The sequence below is a fragment of the Miscanthus floridulus genome, chromosome 3 (assembly GCF_019320115.1).
Source record: "Miscanthus floridulus cultivar M001 chromosome 3, ASM1932011v1, whole genome shotgun sequence".
In the NCBI taxonomy this organism is placed as follows: domain Eukaryota; kingdom Viridiplantae; phylum Streptophyta; class Magnoliopsida; order Poales; family Poaceae; genus Miscanthus; species Miscanthus floridulus.
In genome coordinates, this window is record NC_089582.1 from 133,585,548 (window position 1) to 133,602,089 (window position 16,542).

Sequence of the window (16,542 nt, forward strand, 5' to 3'; positions counted from 1 at the left end):
TAATTATGCCACTCCACTACTACTATGGTTTGTAATAATCATCGAACTTAGTTTATAAGGTTTGAAACAACTGATTTGTAAACTATGTTATCGTAAGACTTCCACTGTTTTTACTCTGGTTTTGATATTTGAATAAATGTTGTAATACTGCAATGACTCTGTAACGTGATCCTGCTCAGAAATCGTGGATGATTCGGGGTTCACCGAGGACACCCGATAGTCTTTTTAAGTTCATGGAAACATATGCATAAATGTCAAAGGTCGTCGGACAGTGACAGGTGCATGTGGGCCCTATAACTTAGGAGGTTCTGCCACACCCGCGCAAGGGTGTAGCTCCCCCTTGATCTGCGCAAGGATCAAGTGCTCTCTACGGGTTGATTCTTCGACACTCCGTCGCGGTGAATCACCCACAATCGCTCACAACTTGAGTTGGGTCATCCATAAGCTCCGCCGGATGATCACCAAGCTCCCAATCACCACCAAGCCGTCTAGGTGATGGCGATCACCAAGAGTAACAAGCACGAACTCTCACTTGACCACGACAAGCCTAATGAGAAGGATGGATGCACACTTTGCTACTCTTGATCTCACTAATGAGGGCTCTCTTTGGGATTCTCAAATCTCAATCACCTCACTAGGACCTTGCTCTTCTTGGCACTCTCAAGGATGTTTCTTAGCTGTTGAAATGAGCAAAAGTACCCCCACACACGAGTGGAGGAAGTATTTATAACATGGGCTAAAAAACGAACCGTTATGTACCTCTGCGGGGTGATCGGACGCTCCGGTCAAGTTGACCAGACGCGCCGATCAGTTCACCCCAAACTCCAGTGTTTACAGTGTGACCGGACGCTGGCCAGCGTCCGGTCGTGATTTTCTCTCTCTGGAACCTTACTGGAGTCGACCGGACGCTGGCCCTCAGCGTCCGGTCACTTGACCTCTCAGCGTCCGATCACTCCAGACGAAAACACCTTGGTCAAATGAACTGACCGGACCCTGAGCCAGCGTCTGGTCACACCGGAGCCAGCGTCCGGTCAGTATTTGACCCTCCATTCACTTCCAACTCTCGATCATACGTGAATGAAGTTTGCTCCATTGGATCTAAGGGCTATTTTGGAGCTACCTAGTGTTAGATTTAGCAAGTGTGCACCACACCTAACTCACTAGACTCACTTAGGTCAAGCTACCCGTCCATACCCCCCTTAATAGTACGGCCAAAGAAAAAACAAAGTCATAAACTACTCTAAGTGTCTCTTCAACTCCAAACGACACTTAGAACTAATCCATCCTTAACATTGTCGTCCATCCTTTGAAAACCGAAACGATTCCCATCGTAGGGGCATGACCACCATGATTGCCCAATCGATCTTCATTACCGTGACCTAACTTGATCGCCTCTGCAAAACACACGTTAGTCACAGTAATCACGTATTGTTATTAATCACCGAAACCCAACTAGGGGCCTAGATGCTTTCACAAAGAAAGTGTTACTTTGACACGGACATGGGTGTCGGAATCCGACTCGGATTTGGGTGTCGGTTTTGTCCGAGTGTGTAAACTCCTTTCCTCTTAATGAAACTCATGCGGTGGCACGTTCGCGAAAAAAATTGGGGTGCCGGTTGGATAAGAAAAAACTTTATTCAAAGCGGGTAATGTTAATGTCTCTTTGGTGACATACGATAAAGTTACTAGGTATAGTGACAAGTGTCAAGTCCAACTCGAATTCAGCGAATTCTTGTTGACATAAGAGTTTTTGTAAAGGGACGGGTGTGAAAGGTCGATTCCCCTTTTCTATTGAAGTAGAGAAGGAGGTGATTGATCTTTTCTTAAAAACGTCATGGTGGTACAAGCTTCACTACGGATACACAAAAAATCCATATTGCAAATAGGTGATAGTGAGCTGCCTTTTCCAACTTAAAATCAACACTTGACTACTCGTTCATGATTTCTCTTTTGGGAACGGGCACTTAAGGAGTTCAAGGAACAATAACTAGAGTCTTAAAGCTGTGTTTTTTTACAGTAGGAGACAGATCTAGAGCCTGGAGAATCTTTGGTTGCCCTTGAGACTTGCAACAATTCTATATAGCCGGTTAAAACTGAAGCAAGCATGACGGCAAAAGATTTCTTGATTTCTCCAACCTAAAGAGACGGCGCTGCTAGTTTAATGAAATAGGTACTGTAAGGATAAACAAACCTACATTCCTCGGCCATCAACGGGCATTATTTTCTTCTATCACTTGAGAAAGGGTCATCGTCATGGCTGATAGCCACATCCCATCACGGACTCCTTCAACCTCAAGCTAGGGCATGCATGCCTACCTCACCTATCAAAAGGCAAACTTTGTCAAATTGTGGCGCGTCATTCCACCACATAAATTATGTTCAACCTGCTGATTGAGCAATAGGATAGGGCACCCACATTGGCCATAGTTTTTTATACTACTAATCAAGATGACTCCAAGAGGTTATGGCTTGTAAAGCTCTTGTTTCATAGCAGCGCAGATGCCTTGTTTGTCGCTGTCAAAGTGCATTAATTTGTCGAGCTTGGTGGGCTACTTGCGCTAACACGACAAAATACCACTTTTTTGGGCAGCAGCAACGTCAAGGAGATGGCATCTTGGCATCGACTTTTGGGTTGGTTCCAGATTTGTCTTCGGGTGCGGAGCCGCCATGGAGCTGGAAAAGATGACATATTCCAGCCGTGTTTTGGGAGGAAAACCTGTGGCGACCAATTCTTGCTCATTGCTGATGTCAGAACTTTTTTGCAGCGAAGAGCCGAAGATGATTTGAAAGGCACCTTTCGAATTTGTTACGATTTATTCTTCTGTTGTGACGAATTTGTGATTTGTATACAATTTCAAACAAGGACTACCTGGCTATTTGGAAATTGGGGGACGGTATACAAGCTCCACATGATACGGCTTAATTGGCATTAGGTAGACGGGATAAGAATTTCAGTTGGGAATCCCCAACCGTCGCGAATCTTCAATTCCACCGCGGATTTTTTTTATGCCACTCGTATGCAGACAAGGTCACAACAACCGAAGCAACCGCTGTCAGCATACCACCAGATGGGAATTTGCGACGGTTTTATCTCTGAACATATTAGCTATTTGATGCGGTTTGTTCACTGAACAAATTAGCAGAGAAGCAAAAGTTAACAAACGACACCAAATACACACCTGTTTGAACGATCCGGCTTATATTTGAGCAAATCCAAGGTTTGCTCAGAGAGGTAAAACGGCTTTTTATACAAAGCTGGTAAACATTTATTTATCAATTACTATTACATGATACCGGGGCAGGTGCTTCTTCATCTTCAAACACAGCACATTTTAATAATTTGCAACTTAGAAAAATAAATAACTACAAAATTAAATAGCATCGAAGAGAAGCAGAAAGTAATCACTCCACTCAAATGTATAATGATCTCATTACCAAAACTGCATGTGTCCAACCCATCCAACAATAAATACAACCATTTCCCATGCACCTCTGTTGCAGCACACATCTCAAACCATATCTCGAATACAAGACAATATACACTCTATATCAAAACCATGTGTGGTGGCAGCTTCTGGTTCGTTGAAGCAAGCAATGCATTCACAAATTACCCCACCCACAAAAAAGATTCCACATAAAGAATTGGCTGACAAAACATCAAGAAAAATAACAAGCCCAGACCTTGCAGCGACAGAAAAAACAACTATGTCGACAAGATGGACTGTAGCAGTAGCTGTTGCTGCGGTTGCAAGTTGGAAAACGCTGATGCAAGAAAATCAGGAGGCAAAGTCTGCTGGAAACGCCTCAAGACATTCACCATCCTGTTTCTAGTTTCATCAGTGGCAAGTTCTGTTCCATTGCACAAAACCTACAAAATATACAGATTGGAGAATAAAACATTCAGGTATTCATTCATGACAGTTGAACAAAATTACATGGATATGTAGGAAAATAAAATAAAATAAAATAAAATAAAATAAAATAATGATCAGCAGAATCACAGATTTCAAAATCAACTGCTCATGCATTACCTCTGCAAAAATTGAAACAATTTTAGGAAGATACTGACTATGAGGACCGAGAATTTCAGTATCCGACCTGCAAGCAGAAATGGTTATGATAAACTGCAAAAGCATTATCCTTGTTGGCAGAAATTTCAGTCATGAGCCTACCTCTCCACCATTGAGCAAAGTTGTTCATGTACAACTTTAGCTTCAATCTTGTCGTCTTTTATAGGCAAGCAGCTAAGCCAGGCTGGAACAACCTGAGAAGCATGAATTGATTCAGTTTGGAATAGTTCCATGCGCAAAGTAACTTTCTCCTGGCAAAGCTAACAGCAAAATCAACACCATGCAATACAATTTTTAAGCTTAGGGTGTGTGATATGATGAATTTTTGTTGTCCATCATCTTCTCAATCCTCACTTTTTTTGTTTGGTTGTGGCATAGAATAAGTTGGTTCTCCACCATTTTATACCTCGCAAGCAACAATTAGTACAAGCATCGGGAAAGGGTAATTCCACCAAAATTCATGGGACAAACTCGATGCACCACCTCATCTAGGATGGGCTGGTTCCTCAAACCAAAAACCCTCCCTAAGGTCTCTGTCTCACTAGTCATTCCCTCGCTCCTCGAGTGTGTTTTTTGAGGATCTAATCTGGCCCCACCTCACCTTACTACTCTCCAGTCTCCCCCCTCCTTTCCCTTATGATTTATGACCACCTAGGGTGCACCAAATGACTTCTGCGAAAATGTGTCACATTTGGTTGACAGTGGATATAGCCTATAATTTGTTTATCATATCGCAACTACACAATCATCTCAAGCAAGTTGTGGAAGGCACATTACTAGAAAATATTGGCCATATCATCAGGAAAAGATGCTGAGATTAGAGCATACCTGAGCTGCATCAATACCATCACGATGAAATTGGCATATTTTTCCAAGTGCCGAGACAGCATTATCATATGCCATGATATTGTCAGGAAGTCGTGCCTCAGGATGTCTTATAACATTGTTTAATTTCAATAGGGCCTCTGAAATCGGAAGCAATACATTGTTGGATAGGTTGGAAATGTCACGTAAAATATAAGAAGTGTAAACACTTAAAATGTAAAGAACATACCTCCTACTAGAGGGCGAAAAACATGACCACCAAACTCAGCACATACACCCACACCATAGACAGCAGCCTAAATGAAGAAATGATTCAGCATTATATCAGTGTTCAATTTCACCTAGTAAAAAGGGTGAATGGATCAAGGGAACATGACAGAATAAAAAACAGACCTGCCGAACATCTGAATTTTCGTCGTTTGATGCCTCCAAAAGGAAAGGAAGGTATGTGTCATAATACTTCAAAGCTGATTCACGACATTGCTCTGCAACATCATCAAAAATACAGATAGCTATCCTTCTCTCTTCGGGTGTTTTATCTTTTCCCTGCAAAACCACAAGGTACCAAAATGAGATAGAATAAAACCCAAAAAAGATAGCATGGAGGCACCACACAGCAAGTTAAGAATGGAAAAACAAACCAGGGTAATACTGATAAAGAAAAAACTGCAAAATTACTTGCAATAAAAAAGAGCTCTTACAAATAACAAAATAGGGCAGGGTTCAATTGACTTACCAACATTGGTGTAATGTACATAGAGAGCTCTTCAAAAAACAGCAAGAAAGAACCTTTGAAGGTTTTAATCAAAGTCCCTAGGCACTCGCTGACCTGGAAGTTTAAAGAACGTAAATTTAAAAAGAAAAAATAGGTTAGCCTTTTAACATAATTTGCAGAAGACAGTATCATTGAAAGACTCAGGATAAAACAGACAAGCGATTTCTAGACAAATAAACCTGATCAAATACTTCCTCCTCCTGTTCATTCTCTTCTTTGAGTAGCTCTCCTTCATCAGCATCAAAATCTTCCGCTTTTGTTCTCTCAGAACGTTCTCTTTTCCGGGTGGCGCTGGCTATAATGACATTTTTAATCTCATCCGAGATAGCTCGTACTTGGGTTTGATCAAGCAGAAGACCAGAAAGCTGCTCAATGAGTAACATCAATGTTCAGTGACACAGCCACAAACTATTTCAGAATAGAGAATATTTAAAAACTACAGCACATTTTGTTCCATACTTCCATCCACAGAGCATAGCTAAATATTTCCTCCCCATTTTTAGAAAATCAAGAGGTGATGATCACACATCAGCACAAAAACACAACCCAGTAGCATACACCCTATTACACACTGACAAATAAAACAGCTGAAAGCACAAGCATGTGCATAAATCGTGAGCACTAAGATTAAATCCCTAGGAGGTGGAGCAGTAACTTCATGTTCCGCCACCACAAAAGGTGGCACCCTCTGTTCTATTTATAATAAGGTGCATCTACGCTCAGCAAGGTCTTCAAATTCATTCTGACAATTTATTTCTTCAATACAAAGTCATGTTCTGGTAGAAGAACAAAGATCACTCATCTAAACTCCATATAACATCCTAAAGTTAGCAGCTTAGACCCCAATTGGCAACCTTTGGCAAGAGTACCAAGCTTAGACTGGCTGAGCAAGAGTGCAAAAAACTGACTCCTCAATGTATTCAAACTGTTTTATTTATCACTACATGAGACTACCATCAGCAATTCTGAATAAAAAATGGATGAACAATCTCAGACATACTGAACAATAGAAGATATTTTTAAACACTTTCTACAAAAGATCATTTTCAACAAATAGAGCAATAGTTTTATTAACTCCGCCTATGGTGGGGCGCCTTTGGTGTCCCAGCATAGCAGGTCCCAAGCCCTGGTAAAGGAGGAGGGTTGTGTTAGGCGCGGCGAGCCAATGTAAAAACTTAGCCACTTTAATGGAGATGAAACCCAAAAGAATCCCGTTGGGGCATAACCCTCCTAACGACGCGCCATGTCGGAACCTGGGTATGGTGTTAAATGAGCAAGGGTCGGGTCGTCACCCCCGTGACGGAGTGAGCAAAGATCGGGTCGTCGCATCCTTAGTGGCGCGCCACATCGGCGCCCCGGTGTGATGCAAAATGAGCAAGGGTCTTCACACCTACTTCGGCGGGTGCGAAGGGTAAGGAAGCTAATCGAGCCAACTAGGATCCGTTTAGCTAGCTGAAATGTAGGGTCCCTTACAGGTAAGTTAAAAGAGTTAGTGGACACAGCGGTTAGGAGGTGTGTAAATATTTTATGCGTCCAAGAGACTAAATGGAAGGGGCAGAAGACGAAGGAGGTGGACAACTGGACAATACCGGCTTCAAGCTCTGGTACACAGGGACAACTTCAAATAAAAATGGAGTAGGAGTTTTGATTGATAAGAGCCTCAAGGATGGTGTGGTGGAGGTGAGATGGCAAGGGGATAGGATCATCTTAGTTAAACTTGTCATTAGTGATATGGTCTTAAACGTAATTAGTGCGTATGCCCCCAAGTAGGCCATGATGAGAGTGCTAAGCGGCTTTTTCTAGGAAGACTTAGATCGCTTGGTTAGAACTGTCCCTAGTAGCGAGAAGCTCTTTATAGGAGGTGATCTTAATGGCCATGTAGGTACATCAAGTGCAGGTTTCGAGGCGGTTCATGGGGGTTTCGGATATGGTAGTAGGAACTAGGAGGGAGAGGAAGTCTTAGACTTCGCCATAGCTTTTGATCTGATGATGGCTGACACTTTCTTCCGTAAGAGACAGTGCCATTTAGTGACCTTTAGTAGCGGCCAGTACTCTAGTCAAATCGACTTTGTCCTTACAAGAAGGAGGGATAAACGAACATGCGTGGACTGTAAGGTGATATCTGGAGAATGTGTGGTCGCTCAACACAAGCTGGTGGTGGCTGACTTCCGCTTTCTGGTGCAAGCTTGTGGGAACAAACAAGCTAGGGTTGCTAGAACGAAGTGGTGGACATTAGAAGGAGAGGCATCAAAGGGGAAAAGGTCATTGAAGAGGGCATTGGAATGATGAAGGCGATGCAAACAGCATGTGGGAGAAGATGGCAACAGGCGTTCGGAAGGTTGCTTCAGAGGTGCTTTGAGTGACCAAAGGGAGCGGATGCGACTCGAAAGACACTTGGTGGTGGAATAAAGATGTGCAAAAGGCTATTAAGGAAAAGGAGTGCTATAAGCGCTTGTATCATGACAGGTGTGCAAACAACATAAAGAAGTACAAGGTGGCAAAGAAGACTGCAAAACGAGCGTTGAGTGAGGCAAAGGGGCGGGCCTAGGAGGACCTTTACCGACGTTTGAGTACAAAGAGAGGAAAGAAGGACATTTATAGGATGGCTAGGGCTCGCGATAGGAAGACAAGGGACTTCAACCAAGTTAAGTGCATAAAGGATGAGAGGGAGCAGCTCTTGGTGAAGGAGGATGAGATCAGACATAGATGGCAAAAGTATTTTGATAAATTGTTCAATGGTGAGAACGAGAACACCATCGTTCAGCTGGACGACTCGTTTGATGACACTAACAGGCGCTTTGTGCAGAGGATTCCAGAATCGGAGGTCAGAGAAGCCTTGAAAAGGATGAAAGAGGGCAAAGCGATGGGCCCTGATGGTATTCCAATCAAGGTGTGGAGACGTCTCGGGGATATAGCTATAGTATGGTTAACTAAGATGTTCAACAATATCTTTCGATCGAACAAGATGCCTGAGGAGTGAAGAAGCATATTGGTACCAATCTACAAGAACAAGGGAGATATCCAAAGTTGTACTAATTATCGGGGAATTAAGTTGATGAGCCACACTATAAAGTTATGGGAGAGTCATCGAGTAGCGCATGCGAGGAACGACGCATATATTAACAAACCAATTTGGTTTCATACCCGGAAGGTCAACCACAGAAGCAATCTTCTTAATAAGACAGATTATGGAGCGGTTTAGAGAGCAGAAGGACCTCCACTAGGTTTTCATTGACTTGGAGAAGGCTTATGACAAGATACCAAGAAATGTTATGTGGTGGTCTTTGGACAAACATAAAGTCCCATCAAAGTACGTGACCCTCATCAAGGACATGTACAACAATGTTGTGACTAGTGTCCGAACAAACGATGGTAACACAGATTACTTCCCGATTAAAATTGGACTTCATCAAGGGTCAGCCTTAAGCATGTATCTCTTTGCCTTGGTAATGGATGAGGTTATCAGGAACATACAAGGGGATATCCCTTGGTGTATGTTGTTCGTTGATGATGTAATGTTGGTGGACGAAAGCTAGACGGGAGTAAATAGGAAACTAGAGTTATGGCGGCAGACCCTTGAGTCTAAAGGTTTTAGATTGAGCAGAACTAAAACCGAATACATGAGATGCGACTTTGGCAGAGTTGTACAGGAGGAGGGAGATGTGAGTTTGGAAGGTCAAGTAGTGCCTAAGAAGGATACCTTTCAGTATCTGGGATCGATGCTACAGAGGGATGGAGATATTGATGCAGACGTTAGCCATATAATCAAAGCAGGATGGATCAAGTGGCGACAAGCTTCTGGCATTCTCTGTGACAAGAGGGTACCACAAAAGCTAAAAGGCAAGTTCTATAGAACGGCGATTAGACCAGCTATGTTGTATGGAGCAGAATATTGGCCTACAAAGATTCGACATGTTCAACAACCGAGTGTTGCAGAAATGCGTATGTTGCGATAGATTTGCGGTCACACAAGAATGGACCGTTCGGAACGATGATATACGTGATCGCCTAGAGGTAGCACCAATTGAAGAAAAGCTTGTCCAACATCGGTTGAGGTGATTTGACCATGTCCAAATGAGACCTCCAGAGGCACCAGTGCATTGTGGAGTCCTAAGCCAAGCTAATAATATGAGGAGAGGTAGAGGAAGACCGAAATTGACATGGGGGGAGACAATAAAAAGATATTTGAAAGCTTGGGATATACCTAGAGATCTATGTTTGAATAGGAGTACTTGGAAAGCAGCTATTGAAGTGCCTGAACCGTGACTTGGGGCTCTTGGTGGGTTTCAACTCTAGTCTACCCCAACTTGCTTGGACTGAAAGGCTATGTTGTTGTTGTTGTCGAGCAATAGTTTTATTACGGAAATGGTAATAACTTTCTGCTTCTAGAAGACAAGACAACAACATGTGCAGGGATAAAGACCATGGGCCCATGAAATTCTGCACATATCGTGATACAGAACTTTCAGGATAAAAAATACATGCCTAGCATTATTCTTAATGTTTCATTCACACTTGGCACAATAAAATATTGCAGATAAAAACATATACCAGTACTTATTTGGTAACAAGGGGGTAGGCTAGAAAAAAAATGAAGACCAAAACATCCAAGTGAAGCTTTAAAACCTATCATTTACAATATTTAAAATTATCAAGCAGATGTGCGAAGTTACAAACCTGCATACACTCGTTTAAAGAATCCAGCATGGATGAGCACATTTCTGTTTCTGGCTCCTGTACAAAGGATGCCAAAAAAAGTTCAGGTGTCAGCATGGGTTAGAAAACAATAACCAAACTGCTGAGATATCTTCGAATAGACCTTGTGCAGTGCTTCAACAAGTGCCGGAATTATGTAGTCAGACAACTGTTTAACATAAGACTGATCACGGCCTTGAGCCTGCCCCTTCTCAACAGCCAACTTTGCCGAGCGTAGGAGTTCGGGCATGGCTGCATTATGTCCAGAAATTGTAAAAAGAGCAAATCTATGTGCACGATTAAATCATACTGCAACATTAAACTACCTGCAACAGCAGCTCTCCTGACTTCCTCATGGAAGTAAAACTTCAGCAGAGGGACCAACGTTGGGGCAACCTACATGAAAATTTATAATCAATCACATGCTGGAAAGGTGTAGCCAGAACTTGAGGGACTTAGAAATTAGATACGTTTAATGTGATAATGAACCTGATCAATCCATGGGAAGAAACCCTCCTTAAGCTCATCAGCATAGCAGCTCAGCATGTTGCAAGCTGTTGCTTTCTCTTCCAGCACACTAGTTCGGATTCCTATTCTTTTGTCACCAAGTGTGATTGTTTCTATGCTGTATAAAACACAGAAAGTTAGGGTAAGTGTCAGAAAAAAAAATACACATTTAAATGTATGATGCACTCCTTGACCCACCAGAAAGGGGGTGGTAACAAAACCTTACCATGATACATATATAAATAAATAAATAAATAAATAAAAGCATGTGAGAAGTCCATAAATAAAAAGGCATCTGCCGACTATAGGCATATTACATCTATACAAGTCCATGTATCGTTGCAACTGAGCAAGACAGGTATAGATAGTTCTAGGTGGCAATAGTCTGCCATGATTCAGGATTAGGAACACAAACTCTAATCAAGTAGATAAAAACATTTCAAGAGAATGGATAACAGACCTATCATCATCTGATTCAATATCGTCATCTGATTCGGCTGAAGTAATTGTAACATCAGGCTTCAGCTGAGCAGACTGAAGCAGTGGAGGCATAACAACACTCATGTAAGGAAGGAAATCCTGTCCAAGACATTTGCATAGCCTGGCCCAAGCCTATAACATGTGGAGATAGGTGTTAGACATGTTTAAGGTGCTGTTAAGCCTAGATTCCATTGCTTTGAAGCAATACCTGCAACATGTAGCTGGTAATTGGATCATCAGTTTCCATTGGAGCTCCTTGCAAAGCCATAAGTACTTCCATAACCTAGCAGAGGGCAGATGATTAGAATAATAATATTGCCTGAACAAAAATATCAAAGCTGATGAGGAATGAACATATAGGATGTGTTTGGTTCATGGGATGAGATGGGATGGAACCATTCCATCCTGCTTTTGCCAGTGTTTGGTTCAAGAACTCAGGGATGAGGGCACTCCAGAGTAAGAATATTCCTACAAAGATTCAGGCTCCGCTCGTTGTCGCAAAAAGGCAGAACGCGTTCGTCCCTTTTTCACGGCGTTTCTCACCGTTTCTCTCTCCCACCTTGCTCTCTCTCTCTCCGATGTGGCAGCGGCGTGCGATGTGCGGCGACAGACGCGCCCACAAGGTGAGCGACTGCAGCGCTGGCGGTAGCCACGCATGCGACGGGCGCGGACCAAGCAACAGTGATGGATGGGCGCACGAGGGCTGGTACCGAGCGAGAGCGGACGTGAGGGATCCGACGGACGCTGATGTGAGGAATCTGTATCGGAGAAGAACTTAGAGATAGGGAAGAAGGGCATATTTGTGTGACGTGTTGGTCCCATAGTTAACGGGATTAACTGATCTGATATCTGGTTCAGTCCATTCAACCAAACATGAAAACAGAACCGCTCCATCCTTCCAACTAAACAATAAACTAGGCATGGAACCGTTCCATTCCACCTCGCTCTCCAACCAAACGCACCCATAAAGAGCAAGTGGAGTGGAACTGGCATCCTCAATAACAATTCTATCAAACAGAAAACCTATGCATTTCCTGAATTCTGATGCGTTAGTGGGAACAGGTTGAACAATGAAACTGACTCAACATGAACAGTGATGAAAAAAATCAATAACAAGCTAGTTGCAACGAAGTAGAAGTATATTATTTGCAATCTGCAAGAAAACATGACAGTTGGAAGGAGAGGCCAACCTGCCTTGCGTCGTCTCTGAACTTATCCTTACCCACAGCCATTCCTACCAAACTTATGCACTCCATGGACTTGGCACGAAGCATCCTATTGGACTTATCAGTTGCATGCATCAAGATAGATTTTAGGTATGGCATGACAGAATCATAGTATTTCTTGAAGTGATCCTGCAAGACAAACAAACAAAAAGTTATGTCATAATGCCATAAAATTATTATAAGCTAGACAAACAAAAAAAAACGCTGTCATAATATTATGAAGTTGTTATTATCAGCAAGCTAGAAAGCACTACAACCATAGAACAACACTATGATGCACGATAACAGAGATCCATTATGCATAATAGCATAAAACTCCCATGTGAACAGTTACCTGTGACGAATCTGCTACTGACGCTAGAGCTGTCAATGCTCCCTCCTGCACCATTTGCTTGCCATTCTAGAATATGAACATGAGCAGTTAGCATGTTTACTAACCATGATAACAAACATATTTGAAGCAAGCTGAAACCTAATTCAACACAAGTAAGTGCATACCTGGAGAAGAACAAGTAATTTGTTCACGATTCCATCCAAGTAAGGCGTCAAAATTTCCGGTGTACAATTCTCACTAAAATTCAAAATCGCTGAAGCTGCATGTGCCTGTCAACAAGAATAGCAAATTAGCAATACAGTAGGTAGCCAGGTCCTAAGATGTATGACATGTGAATAGGTACACAGGCTGATTTAGAATGTAGGCATAAAGAATTGTATTAGCTTAATATCTGAATCCACGCAGAACACTTAAAACAACATTCAGTTCAGAAGGCTGGCATCCATAACGTGCTACCTTCTATTAATGCCTCACTTTTTGTGATGGTGATGAAACAATGAACTTAGTAGTTGCTTGGTAATTAAATTACTTTTTATTGAATAAACTTGTCATAGGTCGAAGATCAAAAGGAATTCATTTGACATTTAGATGTGCTAACTGCCCGCATCTATTTGTAACATGTAAAATGCACAAAAGTCATCTTGGTCCACATCAAGCTGTTTATTGATGCAACCTCGATTCTAAAATAAGTATTGCAAGAAAAAGGATGTGAGATAAAGTTTTTGCTGACATGACAACTAACCTGAACTCGTGGATTCTGGAAATCATCCATAGCATTTGCCAATGCAGGCAGCACCTGCTGGTGGTAATGAACTTGAAGATCTGGACCCAAATCCGTAGAGAGCTGACCAATGGCATTGATAGCAGCCCATCTCACACGTGGGTGGGGATGTTGAAATCCATTCAATATCATCGAAACGACTTGTTCCAAACTTTTAAGCATAACCTGCCAGGAAAAACAGCAACCAATGAGAAGATGGCCTATTTCGGAAATTTTCATCCACATGACACAACAGATCAGATAGCATCCTGTGGTCTAATACTAGCCAACAGCTCTTGCAGAATTGGCAATTTAGTATTTGTCGTCCCATTCTACAACAGGAATCCATGGAAAAAAATATTGTTCATAACATCCCATTTCCTGATGCTGTGATGCAACATGCTAAAAATATAAATTTTATAACTACCCAAAAAAGCAAAACAAATATCCTTTGGGTTGATCAACTGATTGGTAAATATTTGACATATATTTATAAAGTCAATCAGGCTAACCTTTGCACATCCTTCCGCAATCTGTGCAAGTGTAATGAGCGCAGCATGGTGCTTCTGCCACTCAGGAGCAGACAGGTACTGTGGTAGCAGCTCAGATGCAATAGGCACAATTGCGTTCCCACCAATGGCAATGGCAAGGCGGTCAAGGCACTCCTGTGCCACTCCATAGTTGTTCCCTTCCCCTGCGTCCTCATCTTCAGTTTCAGCAGAGTGCCAAGCAGGGTCATCCTCGACATCAAGCAGCATCTGCATCAGCACTGCAAACAGCCTACCAACAAACTGTGGGAGTCGCCGCATCATTCCTGGTGCACGCTCCCTGGCCTCTGCAAGGGTAATCACAAACTCCACCGCCAAGTGCCTGGTCCCATCTTCCAGCTGTGCAGCCTCAGCAACTTGCAACATTGCCCCCACCACATCAGCAATCTGCCTCCTCAGGAACCTTGGCTCAGCGCCAGCAAGCTCCACGAGCAGCTCCAGTGCCTCCTGCGCAGAGGCCTCCTGGCCAGAGTTTAGGCAATCAGTGAGCGCCCTCATCATTGCTGGGAGCAAATCCTGCATCTTATCCCGGTCGGAGTTGGTTGGCAGGCACTGGACGAGGTTGACTGCCGCACCCAGGGCCGCAATCCGAACATCAGGGGACGTGGGATGCGCCAGGGCGGAGGCGAGGAGGTTGTGGATAGTCATCAGATGGTCGAGGAGCGATTCCGCGATGTAATCCGCCAGCCTCGCGAAGATGAGCAGTGCTGACTCCTGGAGGTTGGGCGCCTCGGGCCCCGACGCAGCGCGGAAGAGGAACGGCAGCAGCTCGGGCCAGGCGTTCTCGGGCAGCAGCGAGGCGGCGAGCTCAGAGACGGCGTCGCAGACCTTCTTGGCGATGGGCTTGGGAGGATCGGACTGGAGCGCGGAGAGGAGGTGCGCCTTGAGCGCGGTCTGGCCCGCGGGGGAGAGCTGCGGCCAGAGCGGTGCCGGGGGCGTGGCTGCGTTGTTGGAGGATGCGTCGGAGGACGGGGTCGGGGAGAGGACCTTGCGGAGGAGGACCCCCGCCATGGCGCGCAGGTCGGCGGGGGTGGCGGGCGCCCCGAGCGAGGTGGCAAGCCGCAGCGCGAGGGGCTCCGGGTGCGAGGCCCGGAGGCGGTGGAAAGCGGCCTCGGCGGCGGAGCGGTCGGCGTTGGACGACGACATGAGCGTCGAGAGCAGCGCGTCGAACGCCGCCGGGTCGCCCCCCAGCAGCGCGGCGGCCGCGGCCTGGTCCTCGGCGGACGCCATCGGATCGGAATCGAATCCGGGGCGAGCGGGCGGGCGGACGGCGGCGGTTAGGGTTTGAGGGTTGAACCGGTGGTGGCGGCGGCGGGAAGGGGAGGGTACGTGAGGGTGGTGGAGAGAGAAATTGTGAGAGACTCGGGGGTTGGGTTTAATATTATCACCCCGTTCGCTTCATCAGACCTATAAATCGGCTGACGCTTGAGAGAAAAAAACTATATTATAAGGACGAGGATCGACCGAATCGGGTGTATATGAGTAGGTTTTGGGAGATGCGGCTCGAGCGCTCGCAGGCCGGGGGCCCGGGGGATGCGACCTTGCGCGGTGGGGCGCGGACGTGGGGTGGCCGGGTGGGGCTGGGGCAACGCCGCCGTGAGAACGAGAGCGGCTGCCCGCTCGCCTTGCCTGTGTGGGTTTGGTTCGATTTCGTTGCGGGCGCCCGGGCGGGGTTGGGGGTTTTCGGGACGTTGGGTTCGGGCACGGGGCCGGTTTCGCGGGATTCCCTTGTCCAGTTGTCCCCGTCACCTTTCCATCGTTGCCGTGGATTTTCGCAGCGATTCGCTGATTTTTTGCACCGCTCGGCTCGGCTCGTGCCCCCATGGCCAAGGGGAATATGGGCCTGGGATCCGTTTCGCCGATGCTTCCTTTCTCCTTGCCGCGCCGCGTCTTTTCGGCGAGCACGGGGGGTTCTGGGTTTTACAGCTGGTGGTCTGAGCTGGGCGCGTGGATGGAATCGATGGACAGGAACAGGAGAAGGTGGTGACGGCCATGGAGGGCTATGATTGGGCATTGATGGGTACAGGCAAGCTGCCGGGTGCCATCTTCCCCCGCGTCATCATCATTGATGCACGGTTATTAAGCCAACAGTAACGCCACAGCAGGGCTCGTCATGGGTGCTGGATATCACGTGTATGTGCGTGTATAAGCTAACGGTGTATGTGCTGGAAATCCGGCACGAGAAAGTATTTTGATCTGCTGCTAACGGTGTATGTGCGTGTGCGTGTATAAGCTGAGACCAACCTAAGAGAGACTAGTTGGTTTTTTCTATTACATAAGAAAATTTGCAGCAAAATTCAAGTTGAAAAAAGAACTATAGCC

General features: G+C 44.9%; 1 protein-coding gene across 1 annotated transcript; it reads right to left on the minus strand.

Annotated features, from left to right (window-relative positions):
* Positions 1-3,402: 3,402 nt before the first annotated feature.
* On the minus strand, positions 3,403-15,662 carry LOC136542499 (uncharacterized). The gene is made up of 19 exons (XM_066534972.1): positions 14,185-15,662; positions 13,655-13,858; positions 13,077-13,181; positions 12,913-12,978; positions 12,543-12,707; positions 11,561-11,635; positions 11,333-11,484; positions 10,855-10,990; positions 10,692-10,761; positions 10,490-10,617; positions 10,348-10,404; positions 5,850-6,035; positions 5,632-5,724; positions 5,289-5,441; positions 5,125-5,191; positions 4,899-5,035; positions 4,173-4,264; positions 4,032-4,098; positions 3,403-3,868 (listed from the first exon to the last, which is right to left on the minus strand). The coding sequence occupies exons 1-19, from the start codon at positions 15,448-15,450 to the stop codon at positions 3,704-3,706; spliced, it is 3,384 nt and encodes a 1,127-aa protein (XP_066391069.1). The 5' UTR covers positions 15,451-15,662; the 3' UTR covers positions 3,403-3,703.
* Positions 15,663-16,542: the final 880 nt, after the last annotated feature.